The sequence below is a fragment of the Ictidomys tridecemlineatus genome, chromosome 4 (genome assembly GCF_052094955.1).
Source record: "Ictidomys tridecemlineatus isolate mIctTri1 chromosome 4, mIctTri1.hap1, whole genome shotgun sequence".
Taxonomy (NCBI): Eukaryota; Metazoa; Chordata; class Mammalia; order Rodentia; family Sciuridae; genus Ictidomys; species Ictidomys tridecemlineatus.
The window spans coordinates 180,530,246-180,551,928 of NC_135480.1; the positions used below are offsets into that span (position 1 = coordinate 180,530,246).

At 39.5% G+C, this 21,683-nt stretch overlaps 2 protein-coding genes across 3 annotated transcripts in view; both read right to left on the minus strand.

The window, feature by feature from the left end:
- Grin3a (glutamate ionotropic receptor NMDA type subunit 3A) overlaps nt 1-21,683 on the minus strand; it is a 163,678-nt gene that overhangs the window by 11,148 nt on the left and 130,847 nt on the right. The gene's annotated exons all lie outside the window — the stretch shown is intronic.
- On the minus strand, nt 9,307-12,431 carry Ppp3r2 (protein phosphatase 3 regulatory subunit B, beta). The gene has a single exon (XM_005326339.3). It carries the CDS (start codon nt 11,348-11,350, stop codon nt 10,838-10,840), a length of 513 nt encoding a protein of 170 aa, XP_005326396.1. The 5' UTR covers nt 11,351-12,431; the 3' UTR covers nt 9,307-10,837.

The following is a 21,683-nucleotide window of genomic DNA, read 5'->3' on the forward strand; positions in this document are numbered from 1 at the left end:
ATTAGAAATATCCAGTGAGGAGTTATTGCTATGGATAAAGAAAAAACTGGGGAAATTCATTTTGGACTTTAACACTAACATCATCAGATATTCAGTAAAACTCTAAATAGACAGATGAGCACTGCCTCCTTAGGAAGTTAAGACATTGTCAAGATAAGGAAGAGAAATGAATGCAACTTATAACAAGACATCTTGCCTTTGAACACAGGGTTCTCTCTCTGTTTTCCTATGCATAACAGTAATTAGTCTCATTTTCCTCTGGTGACCTCAGTAATAAGTAGGCTATATTCAATTTATATTGTATATTTCTTTCTTTAAACTTCTGATGTTTATACCCTCATTCTAACAGATTATAGAAGTAGTTGTGTTTTTATTAGGCATTTAGTATGTGTGCCAGGAGCCACATATGCACATTATGATCTTGCAATAACCCCATAAGTTAAGTAGTATTACCTCCATTTCACATTTGAGCAAATGGAGAATCCTGGAAATTAATTACATTATCCAAGATCATATAAGCAAATATGTGGGGGAGTCAGACCAGGTAGTGAATCTGGGCAGTGTTATGCCTAAGCCTGCATTATCTCTTGAGCAAATGCCACTTATAGGTATCCTTTACTCTCTGAATTCTGTCTACTCACTGTAAAAACTTGCAAAAGAATTTTATTAAAAAACTCAGCATCTAAATTGAAAATCCATTATAATCTGCCTGTAAGCACCAACCAAAATGTTTAAGTTGTGTCTGAGTCTGAGTGATAAGATGTGCAGCTGCAGTTGATGTGCAGCTGTGGTTGTAATTTGGCCTTTCTTCCCCTAGGATCACGGATCTTTAAATGTGCTATGCATTGGATATTCACATCCACCCCAAGTTATCAAGTGAAAACCTTTTTTTCTAATAAGGTGGAACTTGCTCAACTCGACAGTCATCCTTGGATAGGGGAAAAAAAAAGAGGAGCAATGAATATTCATTGTCAAATATTTAAAATAAATTTAGCTGATGCAGACAAAAAGATCATTGCAGTTTCAAATGACATGAGCAGAAGTATATTTAAAAATGCAATCATGAGCCTGTTCTCATGTTGCTGAGAGCTGTGTAAGTGAAAGCTAAAAGAATGCAAGCAAACTAAACTTTTTAGTTTTTTTTTTTTTTTTTTTACTTCCTTTTAATCCCATTGCTTCATCTGCAGTTTCGTTTGATGGCTTATAGTCACCCTCTTCCAGAGCCTCCAGCTTCAAGAGAAGATTGTCCCAGGGTTTAGCCATGGGCAAATCTTATATAGTTAATGGCTTCACTTAGTTCTTCACTTAGTCCTACCCCCTTTTAGGCAAATCTTTCATCAGTAAGTAACCATTCAAGAAACTGCATTGCTTATTTTTCAAAATTTTATTTTATTTATAATATAAAGTATTTCACTCATCATTTGCCTGAGATCTTACTGATCAAATCCTATGCAACTAATCTTCTCTAACTCCAATCCACATCTCCCAACATATATCAACATATATATTATGTTTTGCATTCTATTTATATTAGTAAACATTTATTGCACTGTGGAGGGAAAGCATAGTTTTTATCTGATATCATACTTTGCATATTGCATCCAGGGATATCCACTAAATAAGCACTAAAAAATTGGCATTGTAAATACTCTATATTATGCAGAAATTCTTGGTGGATTGTCATATAAAACAATCTATGCATGTGCATCAGGTATTTGACAATGATAGGTGTCTAAGAGTATTTTAGTGATACTTCGGGAAACTGGTTGGGATTCTTGGATATGGTGAGAATCATTTTTTATAATTTTTTTCCATCTGGAAATTCACCAGTGAACACAGTTCTAGGAGCCGACAAGATTCAGATAAAGAGGGAGATGCCTTTGCTATTAAAAGTGTGCTTTTTGCCCAGATCATCAATGCTTCCAGTAAAATGTAGGGGTCATCATTGGTTGGGGGAAGAAGCAGCAATTTTGCTGCTGCCCAAACCTTGTTTTGCATCTTGCTCAGATGTGGGCACTTGAAACATCTGACAGCTGGCTGGATAAGTGACAAGTTTTCAAGCCTCCAGCAAGAAATGCAATTAAAGTATTTCACTCATCATTTGCCTGAGATGTTACTGATCAAATCCTATGCAACTAATCTTCTCTGCCTCCAATTCACATCTACCAATATATATCAACCGTTCAATTTCTCTGGTTCTCTACAGTTTCTATATTTATTGGTTTTGATTCTCCTCTCATTGTCTCCTGGACCCACTTAACTCAGGCTTTTGTTTTCCCCTGCCCTAATTACCTGTCAAGCAACTCCTATCAGTCATCAATTACCTCCACATTATCAAATCCAGTGATCAATTTTCACCTAATTCATGTATCCGCAGCTTGGGCATTGTTGATTGCTCCTTCCTCTTTGATAGCGTTTCTTCAATTTGTTTTTGGAATACCCCTATCTCTTTGTTCCATCTCAATCTCTTGCACTGTTCCTCCTCATCTTTCTGACATGCCTTCAATCCTTTGCTCTCACTTTCTCATCCACAATATGGCTTTAAATACCACCTATACATAATGATTCCTAAGAATTTGGGACTTTTATTCCTCAACTCCCTATTCAACTTCTTTACTTGATTATCTAATGGATATCTGAAATTTAAAACATCAAAAATGAACTCCTAATTTTCTCCTTGAAAGCTGCTTCTTACATTGTCCTTCTCATCTCAGTGAAACTCCATCCCTACAATTGCTTAGGACAAAAGCTATAGAGTCATCTTTGACTCCTCTCTTTCTTTTGCATTCTGTATCTCATATGCCTCTAAATTTATGGTAGACCTGATGTTCAGAGTAGATCCAGAATCTGATGACCTCCCACCACTTGGACCATACATCCTGGTCCAAATTACCATCACATCTTACCTAAATTATTGAAATAGCTTTGCAATTATTTTCCCTGATCCCTTCAGCTTGTCTTTTACATGGCAGCTAGAATGACCCTCTCAAAACATCATGTTCCTCCTGTGTTCAACACCAAGGTTTTCCATCTCATGCAGAGTAAATTACAGAGTTTTATAATGGGCCTCAAGCCTTATGTGATCTTGTCTCACACTTCCTAATTGCACATCTTCTTTCTCATTTGTTACTCTGCTCAGCCTGTGGGATGCCCCAGTGTTCCTTAAATCCATTCAGCAAATAGTTGCTCAAAGGATTTTTATTTTCTGTTTTCTGCCTGTAAATTCTTCTGCCAGGAGTCAATATTGCTTCTTGCTGACTTTTCATCAAGTCTCTGCTAAAATTCACCTATTGGGTGAAGTCTACCCTAACTACAGTGGCTCTTCTTCCTCCTCTCTCAGACAATCTGTCCTCCTAAATTTGACTTATTTTCCTCTTGACATATATTTATTTATTCATATTTCCCTTCTCAAGTAGAACATAAGCTTCAGGAAAGCAGGGATTTTGTCTATTTTGTTCAGTACCTAACCTGATTATCTAGAACAGGATATAGCACACATCAGGTGTTCAATAAATATTTCTTAAATGAATGAGAACATCTAAAAGAATCTTATTTGTGTAACATAAATTTGTATATTTTCTTCAAACACTTTCATAAACCTCAGGAGTTCATAGAATAGTTTTGTGAGGAAGAAAATGAGAGGAAGAGATTTCCAACTGATAGGTGAGAAAACCAAAGCCCAAAGAGCTGGAAAAACTTGCCTCCTTGACCTGATTATGCTGGAAGCTGGAATTCATCAATTCAAGGAGCTAATGTGGGAACTGGGAGGAAAACTATGTTTTAAAAACAGACAAACACTGGGTACTGGACGCAATAATTTCAGCTGTTTTGTGGTGAGAGAGAGAGAACAAATCTTTTTTTTATATCTTGTAGATGGACACAACACAATGCCTTTATTATTATTTTTCTTTATGTGGTGCTGAGAATCGAACCCGGGTCCTGTGTATGCTAAGCGAGCGCTCTACTGCTGAGCCACAATCCCAGCCCACACTGTATTGATTTTTAAGATCCTTTCCCTGGGAAAGTGCTCTCCTCTTACCTCATGTGGTTTTGGTGTGTTTACCTATCAATCATATACTCATTGTTCTCACTAGCCCGGGTCCTGGGCCAACCATGTGACCCAAGTAGGCAGAGACATTTGGAATCTAGGTGGTTGGAGCTGAATGACTGCCAAAGTTAGTGCTCCCAAGACATAGTCCTCTAGTTGCTGCCTAATGACCCAGGAGTCCTGTGGTTCCTGAAGCCTCATCTATTGCTTGCTTTCTTCCTTCAAAGAATTGAGCTTCCCCATTATTCTTTTGATAGTTTTCTTAAATTAATCTGTTGCTTAAAACAAAAAAATCTGAGCTGATAGACTATTAGAAGAATTAGGTGTGACTCCAACCTCTTTTGAGGCAACGTCTATTTCTCATGGAGCTTACTGAGAGGAATGGGTGGAGCCTATTTGAGGAGGATTTCTCTGACTGTGTGGGGCTGTGCCTTTTTGTGTGTCTCCAGAAGCAGGTGCTCAATAAATGCTTGCTGAATGAAATACATATCTGGAAAGGAACTCAGTTGCAATTACTCTCAAGATTTTCTATTAACACTTTTCCCCAGGGTCTGATGACTACAAGAGCCTGGGGAAGTCATTTTTATTTTTAGCATCTAAGTGTATTAAACTTTGCAGGGATTATCTCCTCTCTGAGTTTGTAAATCCAAAACCTGAAATTGAAAAAAAATTTTTTTTCTTTAATAAGAGGGCTTGGGGTAAAGAAGGAATAACAACTTTATTGAGAGGTAAAGAAAATGAAGGCAATAGTACTCCCCAAATATCACTGACTCTTAATAGAACAGAAAAGGAAGAATTGAATACTATTTTCTAAAATTGAAGTTTTTTTTCCTCCTATTTTCCCCAGCATAATAGTAGCTAAAAAATAAAAAAATTATTGGCAGATTCTCTGTTGTGCTTATACAAATGGCCTTTGTGGCTCCATATGGGTATCAAGACAGAGTGTCCCAGGGAGATAAGTTTGCTCCATTGGAGAAAATGGGGTAAGACTGTGTGATGTCGTATTTTGGAATTAAAAAAGAATCACTTTAAAACAACCAGGAGAGAGAGGAAGAAGTTCATTCAGAGAATCTGGAATTTTCTCATCAACCAAGACAGAGTAAAAGATCATACTTAACTGGGTGTGGTGGTGCGCGCTTGTAACCCCAGTTGTTTGGGAGGCTGAGGCAGGAGGATTGCAGGTTGGAGGACAACCTCAGCAACTTAGTGGGACTCTAAGCAACTTAGATCTTGTCTCAAAATAAAAAAATAAAAAGGGTTGGGGTTGGGACTCAGTGGTTGAGCACCCTTGGGTTCAATCCTTGGCACCAGAAAAAGAAAAGAAAGAAAGAAAGAAAAAAGGATCATACTTAACAAAAGAAACAGGAGAAGATGATTTAGCAAATCCAGGGAAGCACTGTATGAATCCACATCAGCAGTGCTCAGGCATTTGGATAAGCAGAAGGATTCCTAAGCAATCAGGTCCTGGAGTTTGGGGGCTGGGAACTCTTTGTCTTCCCTATCCTGGAAATTGCTTAGCAGCTCATCCCCCAGGGATTGCCCTTGTTGCCCAGGAGATGGAGGAGATGTTACCCCCACCACATTCCTCAGGCTCCTCAAGCCCCCATACTTTCTAAGCTTGGGCAAACATCTTTTATGCTTGAAACTCTATTTAATTTGCTACATTAATTCCATGGTTCAGTCTTTTGAAAAATTTGACTCATTCTTAAAAGAACCCCAAAAATTGTTTTCTAAAAATAAATTTGAGATTATTTGTAATCCTTTTGCTATAAAATGATTACTTTGGATTCTCTCTGTTCTTTTCTGAACTATGATCATTTGCATACATATTTTCCAGAGTAGTAATTATGCATTATGCTGTTTAAAAACTTGCTATTTTGTAAAACAATAAACTTTTAATATTAATTTTTAAAGTATTATTTTCTAAAAATTAATTATTAATTTTAATGTGTTAAACCTATCACTTATTGTTTTATCATAATCAACTTGAAGATTCTCAAACTGTCAGTTACTATTGTAATTTATATATATGAGAAAAATATTGCTGTAGTTAAAACATTTTGAGTATTGCACTTTAAAATATCATTCTAGATTAATTTGGGATAAATATTGTAATGGGTGTGGTTACAGCATCAAATGATATAACTGTTTTAAAGACTGGTGATGTGTGAAATTTTGCCCTTAAGAAGGACAAAACCCGTTCTCAATGTCACTAAGTCCTACAAAGGCCTGGATGTTCAATCTTTACCCACTTTGTTTTATAACAACTTTAATTGTTAGAATATATTGTTTGTTGTAATAAATATCTTGTGTCTATAGTGCTGTAATTTTTAAAAAATGGTGAATACTTCTGTTCATGTTGAACATTTTTTTTTGAAGTACTGGGGATTGAACTTATTAGGCAAGTGCTCTACCACTAAGTTACACCCCCAGACTTAACTTTTTTTTTTTTTTAACCTTGAGACAAGTTCTCACTAAGTTGCCCAGGTTGGCCTTGAATTTGTGATTCTCCTGCCTCAGTCTCCCAAGCAGGTGGGGTTATAGGTGTGCACTCACCACCATGCTCAGCTCCAGCTTGAACTTTTGTGCTAAGAGTGGAACTATGTTAATTTCTCTTCATTGAAACTTTTAATTTTCTCCCAATATTCAGAGTCTCCTCGACTCACAAAAGGCCACTTCCATCCTAGAGTGGCCTCATTCCTTTATGTTAATTTTAATTAAAAAAACCTTCAGATTAAAAAAAATGGCAAATGATTAAAGATCATTGTGAGAATAAACACCATGAGAAACCAACACCAAAAAAATGCACATTTGTGCTTAGCTTTAGCCTATGGTCTATCAAGTTATGTCCTCCGATCTACACAATTTATTGCATGTGTCATGATTTTCATTTTAAATCAGCTAATTCATTTAAAAAGGTGATATGACACATGGTTTATGTTATGGTTTGGAGATGGAGTATTTCCTAAAAAGCTCATGTGTAAGGCAGTAATGGAATGTTCAGAGGTGAAGTGATTAGATTATGAGAGCTGTAGCCTCATCAGTGGATTAATCCACTTAATGGATTAATAATTTTGATTTATAGGTGGTAACTGTGGGCAGGTGAGGCATGGCTGATGGCATGGTCTGGGGATTATATTTTCTCCCTGGCCCTTATTCTCTTTCTGCTTCCTGGTTGCCGTGAGCTGAGCAGCTTTCTTCTGCCTTACCTTTCTGCCAGGAGGTTCTGCCTCACCTTAGGCCCAGAGCAATGGAATCAGATGACCATAGACTGAACCTTTGAAACTGTGAGCCAAAATAATAAGTCGTTCTTATCAGGTTTTTCAGTCACAGCGATGAAAAGTTACCACATTTTATAAGTCACAGTCACTGGCTACTAACATAGGTATAGTAGTTAATACAATAAAAGAAGAGTTCAGAGCTTGGGGTTCGCTCAGTGGTACAGCACTTGGCCAGCATGTGTGAGATCCTAGGTTCTAACCTCAGTACACATACACAACCCCCCTGTGCCCTGCTCCCCAAAAAGAGGAAATATAAAAGGAAAAAGAGGGGTCCAGAGTCTAATCTGAAGTCTGATTTTCAGACTAGTGGCTTCAGTTCTCTACCATGAACGCCTATCTTAAAAAGCCTCTGACCTCTCCCTTTTCAAAGCATGGGAAATAGATAAAACACCACAGCCAGACTACCTACCTACTCTATATCCTAACAGAATCAGTAGCATAAGTGAAGGATGAATTTGTAACTTTTAAATTTTTGGAAGATTTTCCCTTGAGAATGTTTCTAAAGCATGATAGACTTGGAATATAAACCAATTATGCTGAGGCCATATTTTCCCCTCTGTTTCAAAAAGAGTGTTTCATGGCTTGGAGACTGCGACATATGGTAGCAAGCAGACACAACTCATTAGCATAGATTCATAACGACATATTGTTACTAATCTGTGCAGTCTCAGAGCATATTGGTTGCTGTTTTCAGTTTAATCTAAATACTGTCACCTATTTCTCAAAAGATGAGATGAAGGAGGAAAACGGTTTTAAACTGTCTTGTCTAATATATTTGTTTCTTTGCTAAAAGTGAAACCAAAGTTATGGGGGCTGGCTGCTTGCTTCTTGACAAGTAATTTACTTCTTTGGGCCTCAGTTTCCTCTTTTGTGAACATTAAGACTTGATTTGATTACATTGATAAGACTAACAGAAATAATTTGAGACAGGTACATATGGAGCCACAAAAGTAAGAGGAATGCCATTGAAATATAAATGAAGCTCAGGATTTGGGGTCAGAAAACCTGGTATAAATCCTTGCTTTGTTACTTACTGAATGGATGGCCTTGAGGAACTTCCAATCTTTCTATGCCTCATTTGTAAAGCTGAGATGATGGTACCCACATCACAGTGTTGATTAAATGATATAATAAAGGTTGTACCAAGAATTATTGTAGCTCTATAAATGGTAACTATTATTGTCACTCCAAGGAGTTGTATAAAACTAAAATTGTTGACAACTGGCAATCAACTGAGAGAAAACAAAACAAAACAAAGAATTCTAACTTGGAAGTAAGTATGATCCATTTTCCCATCAGATCTTTCCAATGCTGAAAACAGAAACAAGTTCTTGATTCAGTCATTGCCACAAAGTTTTGGGCAGCTATGTTAGGTAGATTGATGAAGCAATCATTTAATTCTAGTCACTCCAGAAACTAAAATATTTTTCTTTTCCTTGTTACATTTGCATACACAATCCACGTTTCAAACCCATGTTCATAATTTCAAAATCTCCATATTTTGATGTACACATTGCCACTAAAAATAATGTCCCTCTGTTAGAGGTCTTCTTGGCCAGCATGACATGTGCTCACTTTCCCCGTGTAAAATTCCCTCCACAAAGTCAAACAGTTGGGCACTGCCCTCTTTTAAAGTTTCCCCAGTTCTCAAGGAGTCTATTATTCCCTCTGAAAATGGGAGGTGGGAGGGAGGACATTGACATTGTCCCCATTGTTTCCTTTCTGGGCAAGAATCATAAAGATATTCAGTTAAATTTAGAGTGGGTTTGGCTAGGTAGTAAATGTTTCTACCTCACTGTTTTTATGGTCCCTGTATTTACCTGTCTCAAATAGTGTTATTACTAGAATCAAATCAAGTATCAATTTTCATAAAACAGGAAACTGAGGCCTAAAGTGAACTCTGCTTATTAAGAAACAAACAACAGCCACCTCATGTCTCCTTTACATACTGATAAGGGAAAGTAGGGAGAAGGGAATCAGTAGCACGAACATATTGTATTCTAGGTGATTTACACATTTTAAATGGTATAGATCCTCATTTTAATTAGGTGGAAAGACATAAGCTAACTTGCTCATGTTCACATAGCTAAGAGACTATGATAACCCAGTTGCAACTGAATTCAAATCCAGTGTGTTTGCATCTTTGATCTATATTACCCTGCAATAGGGTCATGACTCATATGACTATAGGATTGGGAGTGTTTATGATCGTTAATACATTTCTTTAGGACTGCACATGAATTAAAGTGACAGGGACTCTTATTTGTGGTTCTTTAAAATATAAAAAGTATGTCAGAATGCCTTGTAGATAGTTGTCCTGCCAGTCTAGTTGCCAGCTTCTTCAAAATGAAACAATAAACTTATCTGAAATGGATTTTCCTCATCCTGAGAGAAATCACCTGAATGGTTTCCCTTGGCTAGGTAAGTGTAAGAAGAGCACATTTCATTTTTTCTAGCATTTTGGGAGCCTTAGACATCTTTATGGGGAGTGGTCCTTTGTGAGAAAGAAAATTATAGTGAAATAGCAATGTTACAGAAGGACAAGAGCTTCTTGAGAGTTTTCAGTTTCTCTGCTCTGCCTCAGATCTAATTTTCAAAATCAGCCAGTGCTGCCACCATTCACCTCTGCTTAGAGACTTATTTGCATTCCCAGGAGAGTCAGAATCTTTACTGACTCTGTCCTGTGGGAAGGCTGACTCTATATCTCTCCCATTTACTCCAACTAAGGTGAGTTGACAGAGTTGAAAGTGAGAGTGCTTTTTTGGAAGGTCCCTGCCTTGTTTGACTAGAAGATCCCTTTTCTGAACTTAATACTGGAGCTGTTAGCCAACATGGAATATCCACTGCCACTGCTGGATATAGTTGGGCTGGGCACTTGGTGCAGGATTCACATTTTTTACATGAGCCCTGGAGGATTCCTACTGGACACTTTCCCCTAAGTAGATGCTTCATGGGGAAGGGAGCTGCAGCCTACTATGAGAAGAGATGAATTTTTGTTACATGGAAAGTAATTGAAAGACACTCAGTAGGGAGTCCTTGTGGCTACAACAAGAAGTTAACAATCTGTCAAAGGCATCTGAACACTACAAGTGAATGAATGGTTCACCTAACACCCAAAAACAAATTGTACAATTTCCTCCTGCATACAAAATCATGAGAAAGGCAGGCTAAGGTATATATTTTCTTATTTTAAAGTTTTTGACTACAGTTTGGGATCTGAATCAAAACAAAGAAAAAGACATTTATAAAAGACTTTTTTTTTCCCCTTTTCCCACTTTGATGCTTCATCTTGCTCTTCCCCCATTTGGGGTGATACCCTGAACCACTGAGATAAGAATTAATAACACTGAATTGGTGATGAAGCACATGTTAGAAAATGTCGCTTCCACAAAGAGAAATACTTCTGGGTTAAGTCAGAGAGACAATTGATGGATGCCTGGAACAGATCTTGTAAGAAAGAAGAAAGCTTTGGGCAAAGTTGTTTGGGCCATGTTCTTTGAAAACAGGCTCACACAGTCACTATCAACTTCTTGTGGACTTCCAGGTCTCTGACCACAGCACTGAATTCCTCAAAGGATAACTTCCCATCGCCGTCCTTATCCATGATGATGATGGTTTTGTCCACGAGCTGCTGTAGCTGCCAGTCCTTGAGGTTGTTGCCCACCATCATCTTCAGCACCTGGAAGAGCTCCCCGTTGGAGATGTAACCATCTTTATCCACGTCGTAGATCCTGAACGCGAACATCAACTTCTGCTCCTCGTCCCCTTTGACGCTGAACTGGGAGGTCCCCCGGATGAATTCCGTGAAGTCCACTTCTCCATTGCCGTCGGTGTCGAAGATGTCGATCACCCGCTTCACCAATGGGTTCTGCTGCAGCTCGGGCAGCGACATGAACTCATTCACACTCAGAGCGCCCGACTTGTCAAAGTCCAGCTTCTTGAAACTCCTGCCCAGCCTTTTAATTTCTTCGGGTTCGAAGTGGCTGCACATCTCCTTTGGGTAACTGGCCTCGTTTCCCATTGCGGACGCGGAGTGGCGGCTCGCAGGGTCCGAGGAAGGAGCTGGTGCTGTGGGCGCGCTGGGACCGTTGAGTCTCAGGACCGGCAGGGTCGGGGCTCGTGACTGCCCCGTGGAAACCAGAAAATGGGCAGCGATAGGAGCAGGGCAGAGAAGAGTGGGGGTCGGTGAGGAGAGGAAGAAGGAGAAGAGGGACTTTGGAGGGGGAGAGGAGGGCGCAGCTAGGGGATGCCCAGCAGGCAGATAGATGCATGGAGGGCTGGGCTACCCTACCCCTCTCTTCTATCAAACCTCTTGTAGGTTTCCATTGTCAGCCCTATTTCTCTTAAAATCATCTACTCATTTCCTCACTTTTTTTTTTTTCCCCACTCTGGGAAGATAAACCCCAAGTGAGCAGAGGCCATGTCTAGATTATTTCACTGCAGTATCCCCAGCACAGTGCCTAATATACAATGTGTGCTTAATAAATTTATCTTGAATGACTTTCAGTGAACAGCATGTCACCCAGGACTCCGTAGGATTTCTTGGGAGGCCTAGTATAGGCATTAAATGAAATGACATGTCTGAGTGTTGCTATTATATAAATTTCCCATAATTCCCAGGGTGGGCATTCTTCTGGACCTTTGTCAGGATGTGGGGTTCAGAATTTCTCTAAGAGACCCCACCCAGCTGTCACACAGTTTTCTTATATGGATCATCTATAGGCACTAACACATTCTTGGGGAAATACACACAATGCTGCAAAGGGGCATTTTTCAAGAAGACACAGGTCCCAAGAACACAGCCTCTATTTCTCTATTACTTTAATCCATGCTGTCTGGTGCCTAGCAGCTGCTGCACAAAGACACTGGGGACCAGCTGCCATGGGCCCTATATGTGTGCTGAGAGTGATAGTGGTCTCTAAACTATCTCACTTCCCTCTCTTTGCTTCCACTAGATTTGTTCTTTTCATTGAAGGTTAATCTTATGGGTTCCCTCATATTCCTTCGTCCTTTAGGAGCAGCAAGCACATCAGTTACTCTAAATACATAAGAAATAAATGTGGTGCAAGAGCAATACAGTTCAAAGGGACTTGGGGGAACCTCAAGCCACTAAATCAAACTGAAGGGGCAAATTCTCCCTTACTTTAAAAAATATGAGCATGTTATATGTTCTGTAGTTCAACTGAAAGATCAGTCTAAAGGTAACCAGGCTGAAACTGGCACAACTAGGCCACTGGATACCTTACCATTAAGTATGGTACTTTTTATTTTCCTTTGTAAAAAAAAATGATAATCCATTTATTTTTTTTTAAATCATCATGAGTATTAACTAACATGTATAACAACTAAACAGTGATATCATACTGGGAACATGTTTTGCCCTACTTACTGGCTTGCTTTCCAGTTGCCCAGAGAAATGAACAGGGTACAGTTTGAGTATAAATCTATTGAATTTGCAATGTTAAAGGGATCACTTTAGATATTATTTTAAGATGACTAAAATCAGTGTTGTCTCTAAATGCTACCAACATTTAGAGACCAACTGGTTTATTTCTAGAGCATGAAGATTTTTCTGGACTCTGCAGGGAGATACACAGGTCCTACAGCTACGGTTCTGAGACGTCAACAAGCCTCAGGGGCAGCAACAGAACTCTATCTTTGGGTCAAGGTGGTTTAGGGTTTCTATAATTGTGTTATTGGCCCGATCTTCTGTTTTTAATCACAGTGTCATTAAAGATCCTTGGTTTAAAGAGAACCAACTTCTAAGGAGCTGAGCAAAAACATTTTTGGTAAGAATTTCACATAATTGAAAAAAGAGATAAACGATTCAGTATGAGGAAGGGTGAAGATCCAGTTGGATTTAAAGAACAATTGGAACCCAGGCCACAGGGTTAGTAATATAGTTTGTAAGCACAGAATAAAATGAAAATGTAAGAACTTTTTGTTTGAAATTTATTATACATTTCAACTCATCCACAGAAGAGCATCAAACCAGATAGGGGACCCTGTGAGACCACAAGGGCTGTGTGCTCATAAAACTAGTCCTGTAGAGACTTGGGTCCATTTATCTCTGTGTCTCTCACCTCTGCTTCTCTTTGCTTCACTCTCTTCTATGCTGAAGGAGCTTCTGCCACATGGCAGAGAACCTGACCACTGACAGATTCCAAGTTAAGACCCTGGGGGTTTTATCATTAGAAGACTGACTTTCCCTTGTTCTGGTTAGATGCCTACAAATCCCAGAAACAGGCTTGGATTGGTCTCAATTGGATTGGATTCCCACTCCCCAGTCATCAGACATGGCCTATAGTAGACGGAAACTTGAACCTCCTGGCTGGACCTTGATCTTGAGTGGGGATCCGGTAAGAAGAGCAAATGCCAAAGAAGTATTCGTTCTTCCTTATAAAAAGAGGTGCTGGTGAGCAGACGGTCCAATAGCTGGACATTAGATATGACCACTAGTGCTGACTCCATAGGAGGGAGGAGTCATTTTGTGTGAAGAACTCCCTCAATTTGACCAATTGATAGGGCCACAGGATTTGCTGTAGCTACAGGCCTCCACTCGCTAATGAATTTCTGCCAGGTTCAACTAAGTAAACTTGTTATTTATCCCCCAAATCCTTTCACCTTTGTGTAGGTTAAATCAGTATCTCACTTGCAGACGCTGCGCCTAGTTTTATACACCGGGTTGAAACACATTAGTAGGTTGGGAAGTTAATTTTGTGGGTTGCAACCAATGTTAAAAAAATAGAAAGGGAGATAATTGAGAAAATATTAGTAAGGGGAAATTCATTTCTCTGAGTAAACATTACTTAACAAAACTGTTCATTTAGTTATATTGATATGTAATTATATAAATCTAAATAGAATATATTTATAAAATATATTATAAAACAAAGCCAAATAGAATATATATTATAGAAATAGAATATATGTATATATGACATAAAAATACCAGGTTATTCTGGTTTTGCAACAGGATGGAGATCATATATAAATCATATATAATCATATATATTAATCATATATAAATGATTATTTTTGCCATGGATTATGGTAAATGATAAAAGCAGTCTGTCAGATACCACAGAACTCAGAGTCTGAACATCTTTGTTATAGGCTTATGCTGTGAGAATAATTCAAACTGAAGAACATTTATTCCTATTTTATTCTGATGTCAGCCTGTGGGGAATAAAGTTGATGAAATTTGAAACAGTAATCTATAGCAATACTGTCCAATAGAAGCATAATGTTAGTCATCTATATAATTTAAATGTTTTTAGTAACTACATTAAAAAGCAAAAAATGAGGACTGGGGATGTGGCTCAGGCAGTAGCGCACTCGCCTGGCATGCGTGGGGTGCTGGGTTCGATCCTCAGCACCACATAAAAATAAAATAAAAGATGTTGTATCCACCGAAAACTAAAAAATAAATATTAAAAAAAATTCTCTCTCTCTCTTTAAAAAAATGAAATTAATTTATATTAATATAAATATATTAATTGATATATTTAATAACATCTTTTATTTAATAACATTTAAATTATATTCATGTTTTACATTTTTCAACATGTAATCAATATTATGATTTATTAATGAATTATTTTACCCAATTTTTGTTTTGCTAAATGTTGATTTTATACTTCTAGCATTTTGAGTGCTCATTAGCTCTCATATTGAATAGGATAGACTGAGGCAGTTAAGGGAAAAAGAAAGATTGGGAAGCGAAAATATTTGATGATTAAATTTCAGCTAACTGAAATAATAAGATCTGAAAGAAGCATTATAGGGTGGAAAGTGAAAAGGATAACTCAACATCAAATTTTAACTGTCCCCCTAATAGTAAGATGTTGAACTAGTTGCTTGACATTGGTTTTCCCATACAAAAAAAATGGGGCTACTGCATAGTATAGTCTTACAAGGATTTAAACAGAGATTAACCAATATGATGTATTATTGTCATTGCATTAGTCACCATTTGTAAAATGGTGATAATAACTATACCTGCTCTAACTATTGCATAAGCTTTTGGTGACCATGACCAAAATACCTGACAAAACCTAAGGAAAAGTTTACTGGGTTTATGGGTTCAGTCCATGGTTGGCCAACTCTATTGCTCTAGGCCTGAGGCGAGGCAAAACATCATGGTGGAAGGGTATGGCAGAGGAGCATTACCTAGCTCATGACAGCCAGGAAGCAGAGGGAGAGAGTACCCAGGGAGATAGATATATAAATATAAAAATATCACCATATATATAATATAGTGACCCCAGTGACCTATTTCCTGTAGCCATGCTCTACCTACCTATATTTACCACCTATATTTACCACCCATAGTCCATTCAAATTATTAATCTATCAAATGGATTAATCCACTAACAAGGTTATAGCTCTCATAATCATTTCACCTCTCAACATTGCTGCATTGCCTAACATGTGAGCTTTTCAGGAGACATCTTTTTGGATCCAAACCCCAACGGTCATTGTTCACGTGCTAACTTTATTATAATTTGCCATGCTAGCAAAGATGAGGTCTTAGAGCAAGAGTACCTGGCAGTTCCAGGCACATAAGTGTAGGTCTGTCATTTTAACAAACACTCCTTAGATATCAGTTACAGTCTGCTGCATATGACTCTTAAGTGCTTTACCAGCATCAATTTTGGCTCCTCCATTCAGAACTCTTCCAGGACTGATCACAGACTTCCCATTGCAGGATTGAGGACCACAGAATGACCATCCCTGACCCATCAGACACTTACAGATTTCTTTCTCTCTTTGCCCTGAGGAATTCCCTGATGGTCTTTTTGAGAAAGGAACCACTGATGTGGACACTCTTCCTAAGCTCTATTCCTCTGTGTGAGTCCCCAATTTGGAGGCAACAATGGGGTGGCAGAGAGAGTTCAGGAGTTAAATGGTATAGCTCCAGTCTCACTTCTGCCTCTTATTAGCTGTGAGGCCACAGTAGCCATCACTATGCCAGCCCCAATGTCCTCATTTGTAAAATGGTGACAATAACTATACCTGCTTTGTCTACTGCACAAGATTATTGTGAGAGGCAGACAGATAAGGTAATGTAGATAGGTGTTTTATAGGCGTAGAAACTTGTCATAAGTATTAACTAATTTAATGAACCAACAGGCAATACCGGCAAGATGGTGCCACTTCAATGACTCCAATGTGCAGGAAGAATCGTTTATTCTCACGGAGTAGAGCATGTAACATTATGTGGGAGCTGGAGATTTAGTTCACATGAAGTTGAGTTCCCCATTGTTCTGCATTTCATAAACTTTACGATTCTGCATTATTATGGCACCCAATGCCGTGGTTTAAAGTTTCCTCTAGGCATTATTCTTAAGCATTTCCATTTCCATGGAAAACACTATTTGTTACTCTTTCTGTTTATCACTGTGGAGTGATGTGAATCACAGGGCATTCACTGTGGTAAGTAATTTAAAAGGGTAGGCCGATGATTTGGAAGAAACCAGAAGCCTGATGGCAATTCGATTTCAGCAAGTTTTCATTTCTTTGCCTCAAGGGTTTTCAGATTAAGAACTATGACATGGTCACATGCAAAAATAACTGACATTGGAAAATACAACTGACAGAAATGGAAAGGATGAGACCTGAGGCTCCTGTCCAGCTTCCTCTTCCATGTCCGACAGGAGAATGAGTTTCTGAGTCACACGTTCATTCTAGAAGCTTTACAGGAGATATAGAGACTCAGCTGGAAGCTCTCCCCTCCTTACGGTAGTTCCTGTCACCATATTTAACATCTCATGGTACTGACATTGGCCACAACCACGAGTGTAAACTGTTTCCAAACATGAGGTTTCCCATCTTCAAGGCAGGAGTGATATCATGTTCACAGTGTTACTGCAGGTGTATGTGAGATAGTATCTCAGAAAAAACATTTATTTATTTAAGATGCCTCTTAAAATAGTGCTAGCACACACTAGGTACTCAATATGTTTATATCATGTCTCCTTTTCTCTTTTCTACTTCTTTGTTTTTTCTTTTCTCTCTTCCTATTTTTTTCTTCATTTGCTTTCTCAACAAATATTTATGGAGCATCTCCTAGGTGAGAAGGATACAACGGTCGCCTTTGCTGTCTCTGTTTTATGGAACTTAGAGTTTCAGAAAGAAGACATTAACCAAATTATCATATCCATAGACATCAAGACGCACTACCTGTGTTGAGTGCTACAGACGACAGGGATGTGGTGCTAGGAGAATTTGCACAGCAGGAAACCTTTATTGGCGAAGTGATGATCAAGCTAAAATCTCAAGGAGTAGACAAAGTCAACCAGGTTTTCTGGGAAGAGATGAGTATTCCAGACAGAAGAAACTCCATATGCAAAGGCACTGGGGCAGGAAGAGCCAAACAGGGACTTCAAGGTGGACAGTGTGGGCAGGAAGATCAAGGGAGTGGATGGTTAGACATTGTCTTGAACTGCAGAAAGGACAGAATGAATTATTTCTTATAGGACCTCATTTAGGCAACCATGTAAAGCACTGAGGGCATTCAGAGATGATCCCTGCGCAGAAAGCTGACTGACTCCTGAGTGAATTAAAGCAGAAGAGAATTACAACACAAGATAAAAAAATGAAAGATGTCCTCCAAGAGGTCAGGGCAAAGAGCTCCAAGAACTCAGAGAATTTAGAAATCAGTTTTGTGGGGAATACTTGGAGGAAGTGTTTATTATTTTTCCTAAGTTTTTATTTTCAGTAAGTGTTTGACCCAGATGGAGACGAGGTGGACTAGTACGACAATCGCAGAAATGAAAAAATGGACGTGGGCCAAGTGTTTTAATGAGCCAAGTATCAGGTGTGCTGGAACAAACCAGATTATGGAGGGTGTTGACTATTGGGCTAAGACATCTGTTTTCTATTTGGCAGGGAAAGCACAGGTTCTAAACAGAATAATATTCTGGAAAATCCACCTGGCACTGTGAAGGGTGGATGGAGCAGGGTGAGGGCCTGGCAGCTGTGAGAACAGAGGAGCAAAATGACAACCACACGTGTGTCTGGAAACCTAGGGCCTCTGCGAGGGGAGGCAGGCCCTGGAGGGGGCAGGCTGGTGTACTAGGTTCTCTAACAGTATGTGGGAGCTCTGAAGCCTCAAATCTAGGAACATGCTCCTTCTGCAACCTGTAAGGCAGTCCTTCTTTACATCCTCCTAGTTCTCAGGGGGTTGCCGGGAATCTTTGGCATTCTATGGTGCTGTAGTTTGGGGTCTTGAATGTCTCCCAAATGCCCAAGTGTTAAGGGCTTGGTCCCCAGCTCCGAGCTATTGCGAGGAGGTGGAACTTTCAGAAGACTTAGATCATTGAAGGTGTGCTCTTGAAGGAGTCGGTGGAATCAGAACTCCTTCCTCTCCTTTGCATCTCTGCTGCGGTGTAGAGGAGTTTGGCCTCTACCACGTGTGCTCCCTGCCATGATGGGCTGCCTTGCCATGAGCACAGCAGCAGGGACCACTGACCATGGCCTGAAACCTCCAAAACTGTGAGCTAAAATAAATTGTTTCCTCTTAATAAGTTGATTATCTTAGGTATTTTCTTATAGTAACAGAAAGCTGACCGATACACTTGGCCTGCAGCTGCCGAAATCCATTCTCTGCTTTTGTCATCACACAGCATTCTCCCTGTGTGTCTCTAGTTTTGCTCGGTAGTTGTTTTCTTATCAGAATACCAGTCAGAGTGGATTTTACAGTAGGCCCCACCCTACCGTAAAATATGTGAATCTCAACTAATCACATCTGCAATGACCCTACGTCTGAAACCAGGCCATTAGGTGCAGGGGGTTAGGATCTTAGGATCTCAGCATGTTTTGTAGGAACATAATGCAATCCATAGCAGTAGTCTTGCATTTTCATAAGCTAGGATAGGGAGAGGAGGCAAACGTGAGTCTCCTAAGGGAAGTCCCCTCTATTGTCAGGGCTCCAGGCTCCTCCAGGATGCTGCCTTTTCATCCAGCACCTGCTGAAATTCCAGCAACTCCTACCATCGCTGCATGGGGAGGAAGTCTCCATAGAAGCCTTGGAGGAAAAGTTGGGGCAATTTCTCACATTCTTGTATTTGGTTAATGCCATTTGTGAGAAACGAAAGACAGCTTTTGTGATATTCTGCAACACCTCTCTATAGAGCCACTAGATGGCAGTCTTCACCCATTTCCTTGCCTTCTCTGTTTATTTCAAGCAGGACTCTTCAGAGCCTGGAGGCAACTACTTTGCACAGGGAATGGAGATCAGGGAAGAATTCCTTTTCATGAGACCCCCCCACAGTGTTTGGAAGTCTGAAAAAATGGAAGACTCTCTCACAATAGTTCTAATCAGTTTGAGAACTGTTATACCTTCTAGTTGCATAGTAAATATTCTGGTTTTGTAAATATTCATGAGTTCATTGGATTTAACTAGGAGAAAAGCAAGAACTACTAACAGTATGTGGTCTTGGATGTAATTTATGCCCAAGCATCTCTTGTATGTAAAAGAGGAGACCCTTATTCCATGAGATCTGTTTACTTGCTCATTAGCAAAGATAAAGGGGATACTGACTGGATTAATCTTACCTTGTATCAGAATTCAAACTTCTGTCATTTATAATAATCAGAGAGCAACAGAGAAGTAGCCCTAATTTTGTAATATGGGGTGAGGGGAAGAAAGACTGGAGAATTGTAGGTTTCTGGCCTTTCCACTTAGCAGCACAACCATGGAATACACTGACAACGCTTAATAGACGATAGCTACTGCTGTTTCTTTAAAGATCAGCTTAAGGTGCTGCCTAATAGTTTGTATAAACAGGTTTTCCCACTCAAACCTAAATGCTGCATTGGAAGAAAGAAAAAAAAAAGTACTATAAATCTAGTCAACCTAGCACTTTGCAAAGTAGAAAATTCCAGAATCATGCATTTCTCAACTACTCATCAAAAAGTCTTTGGTTCTGTAACATATATAAGAAATAAGCAAAAATTTATGTTCAGATGATAAGATGCTTGTAATGAAGAGATGCTCCTACATTTTTGGAGATGGATCCAAGAGGAAAATTTGAAGATGCAGCAACCATAATATCTCGTGGATTGTTATTATTCACCAAATATGTTTTTCTTCTTTGTCTATTGTTCTGTATTCAGGGAAGGAGGGAAGAACATTTATTATGTTTTTCATAAACTATTTCATTAAATCAACTGCACACTTGTGAGCAGACCCTATTATCTCTGGTTTCTAAGGGGAAGGTCTGAAATGTGGGAAGTCGCATGGCTTGCAGAGACACAGTGGAGCGCTGGAGTTGACCTTGCTATGTCTGCTTCCTGAGCTGAAGTTCTTTGTTATTCCAGGTTGCCTTCCACATGGAGACTAGAAAAGATGCCCCAGCCCTTGAGAAGGTTGTAGGGAGGTTAAAAGCCTATAATTCACTTGTGGGTCTAGCTGTGGCTGTATAACAAATGGGCCAAGGGTGGTGACCACCTTTGATTTTAGAATCCCTGAGGCTCTCATGATCCGGTGCGGTGTCTTCGAAGGGCAGGGTTAAATTGCATTGCTTATCATTTCATGTCTCCTTCTTTGGCTTGCTCATACTTTGCCTGGAGGGTTCTTCTCCCTACAGGGGGTTGCCTCCTCCAGGAAGCCCACTGTTTCCTTCTTGCTCTTCCATGAGTGAATCATGACCTTGTTTGTGTCACTGGTCTACTTTGTATCTTGTGTCTTCCCCTATTGCTGCCCCTGTTGTGGTGTGGAATAGGGTCTGCGCACCAGTCTGTCTCTCCCTGCCTGTGACCTCTGTAGGAACCTCTGCATCATCTGCACCTGGCACAGGACCGGGTACACAGGAGTTCAACACGTGTTTGCGGGTGGATGGATAGATGGATGGAAGAATAGATGAATGCACGCGTTTGTTCTGGTGGCAGAGTAGAGGAGACTGCTTTCCTTTATTCATCCCGATTCTAGTCTACATCATAAAAGGATACACGTACAACTTTGTGCTCCTTTGGGTTTCCAGAAAGTACTACCTGGACAGGTTCCAGCTGACCTTATGCTTGGCTTAAATATTAAACTTAATTACTTAGGCTATTCCAAGGGAAGCACTCGGCTGTCAAGGTGGCTCCCGACATACATGGGTTTTCAATTTAAAGCAATCCACAGTCATTAACTCTCCTTGCCTCGCCATAACTTTCATCAGGTTGAACAGCAGACAGTGACATTTTAAATTGGAAAGGGAAGGGGTAGAGATGAGAGGGGCAGCAGGGTGTTGAGATGTGACCTAGTTGTCAAGAGCAGAAGAGACTGTTGAAACTCGCCCCTCTCCCAGTGCCCTAATCATTCCCTTTGGGTTTTAAATATGAATTAAAGATAAACTAGATGGAAG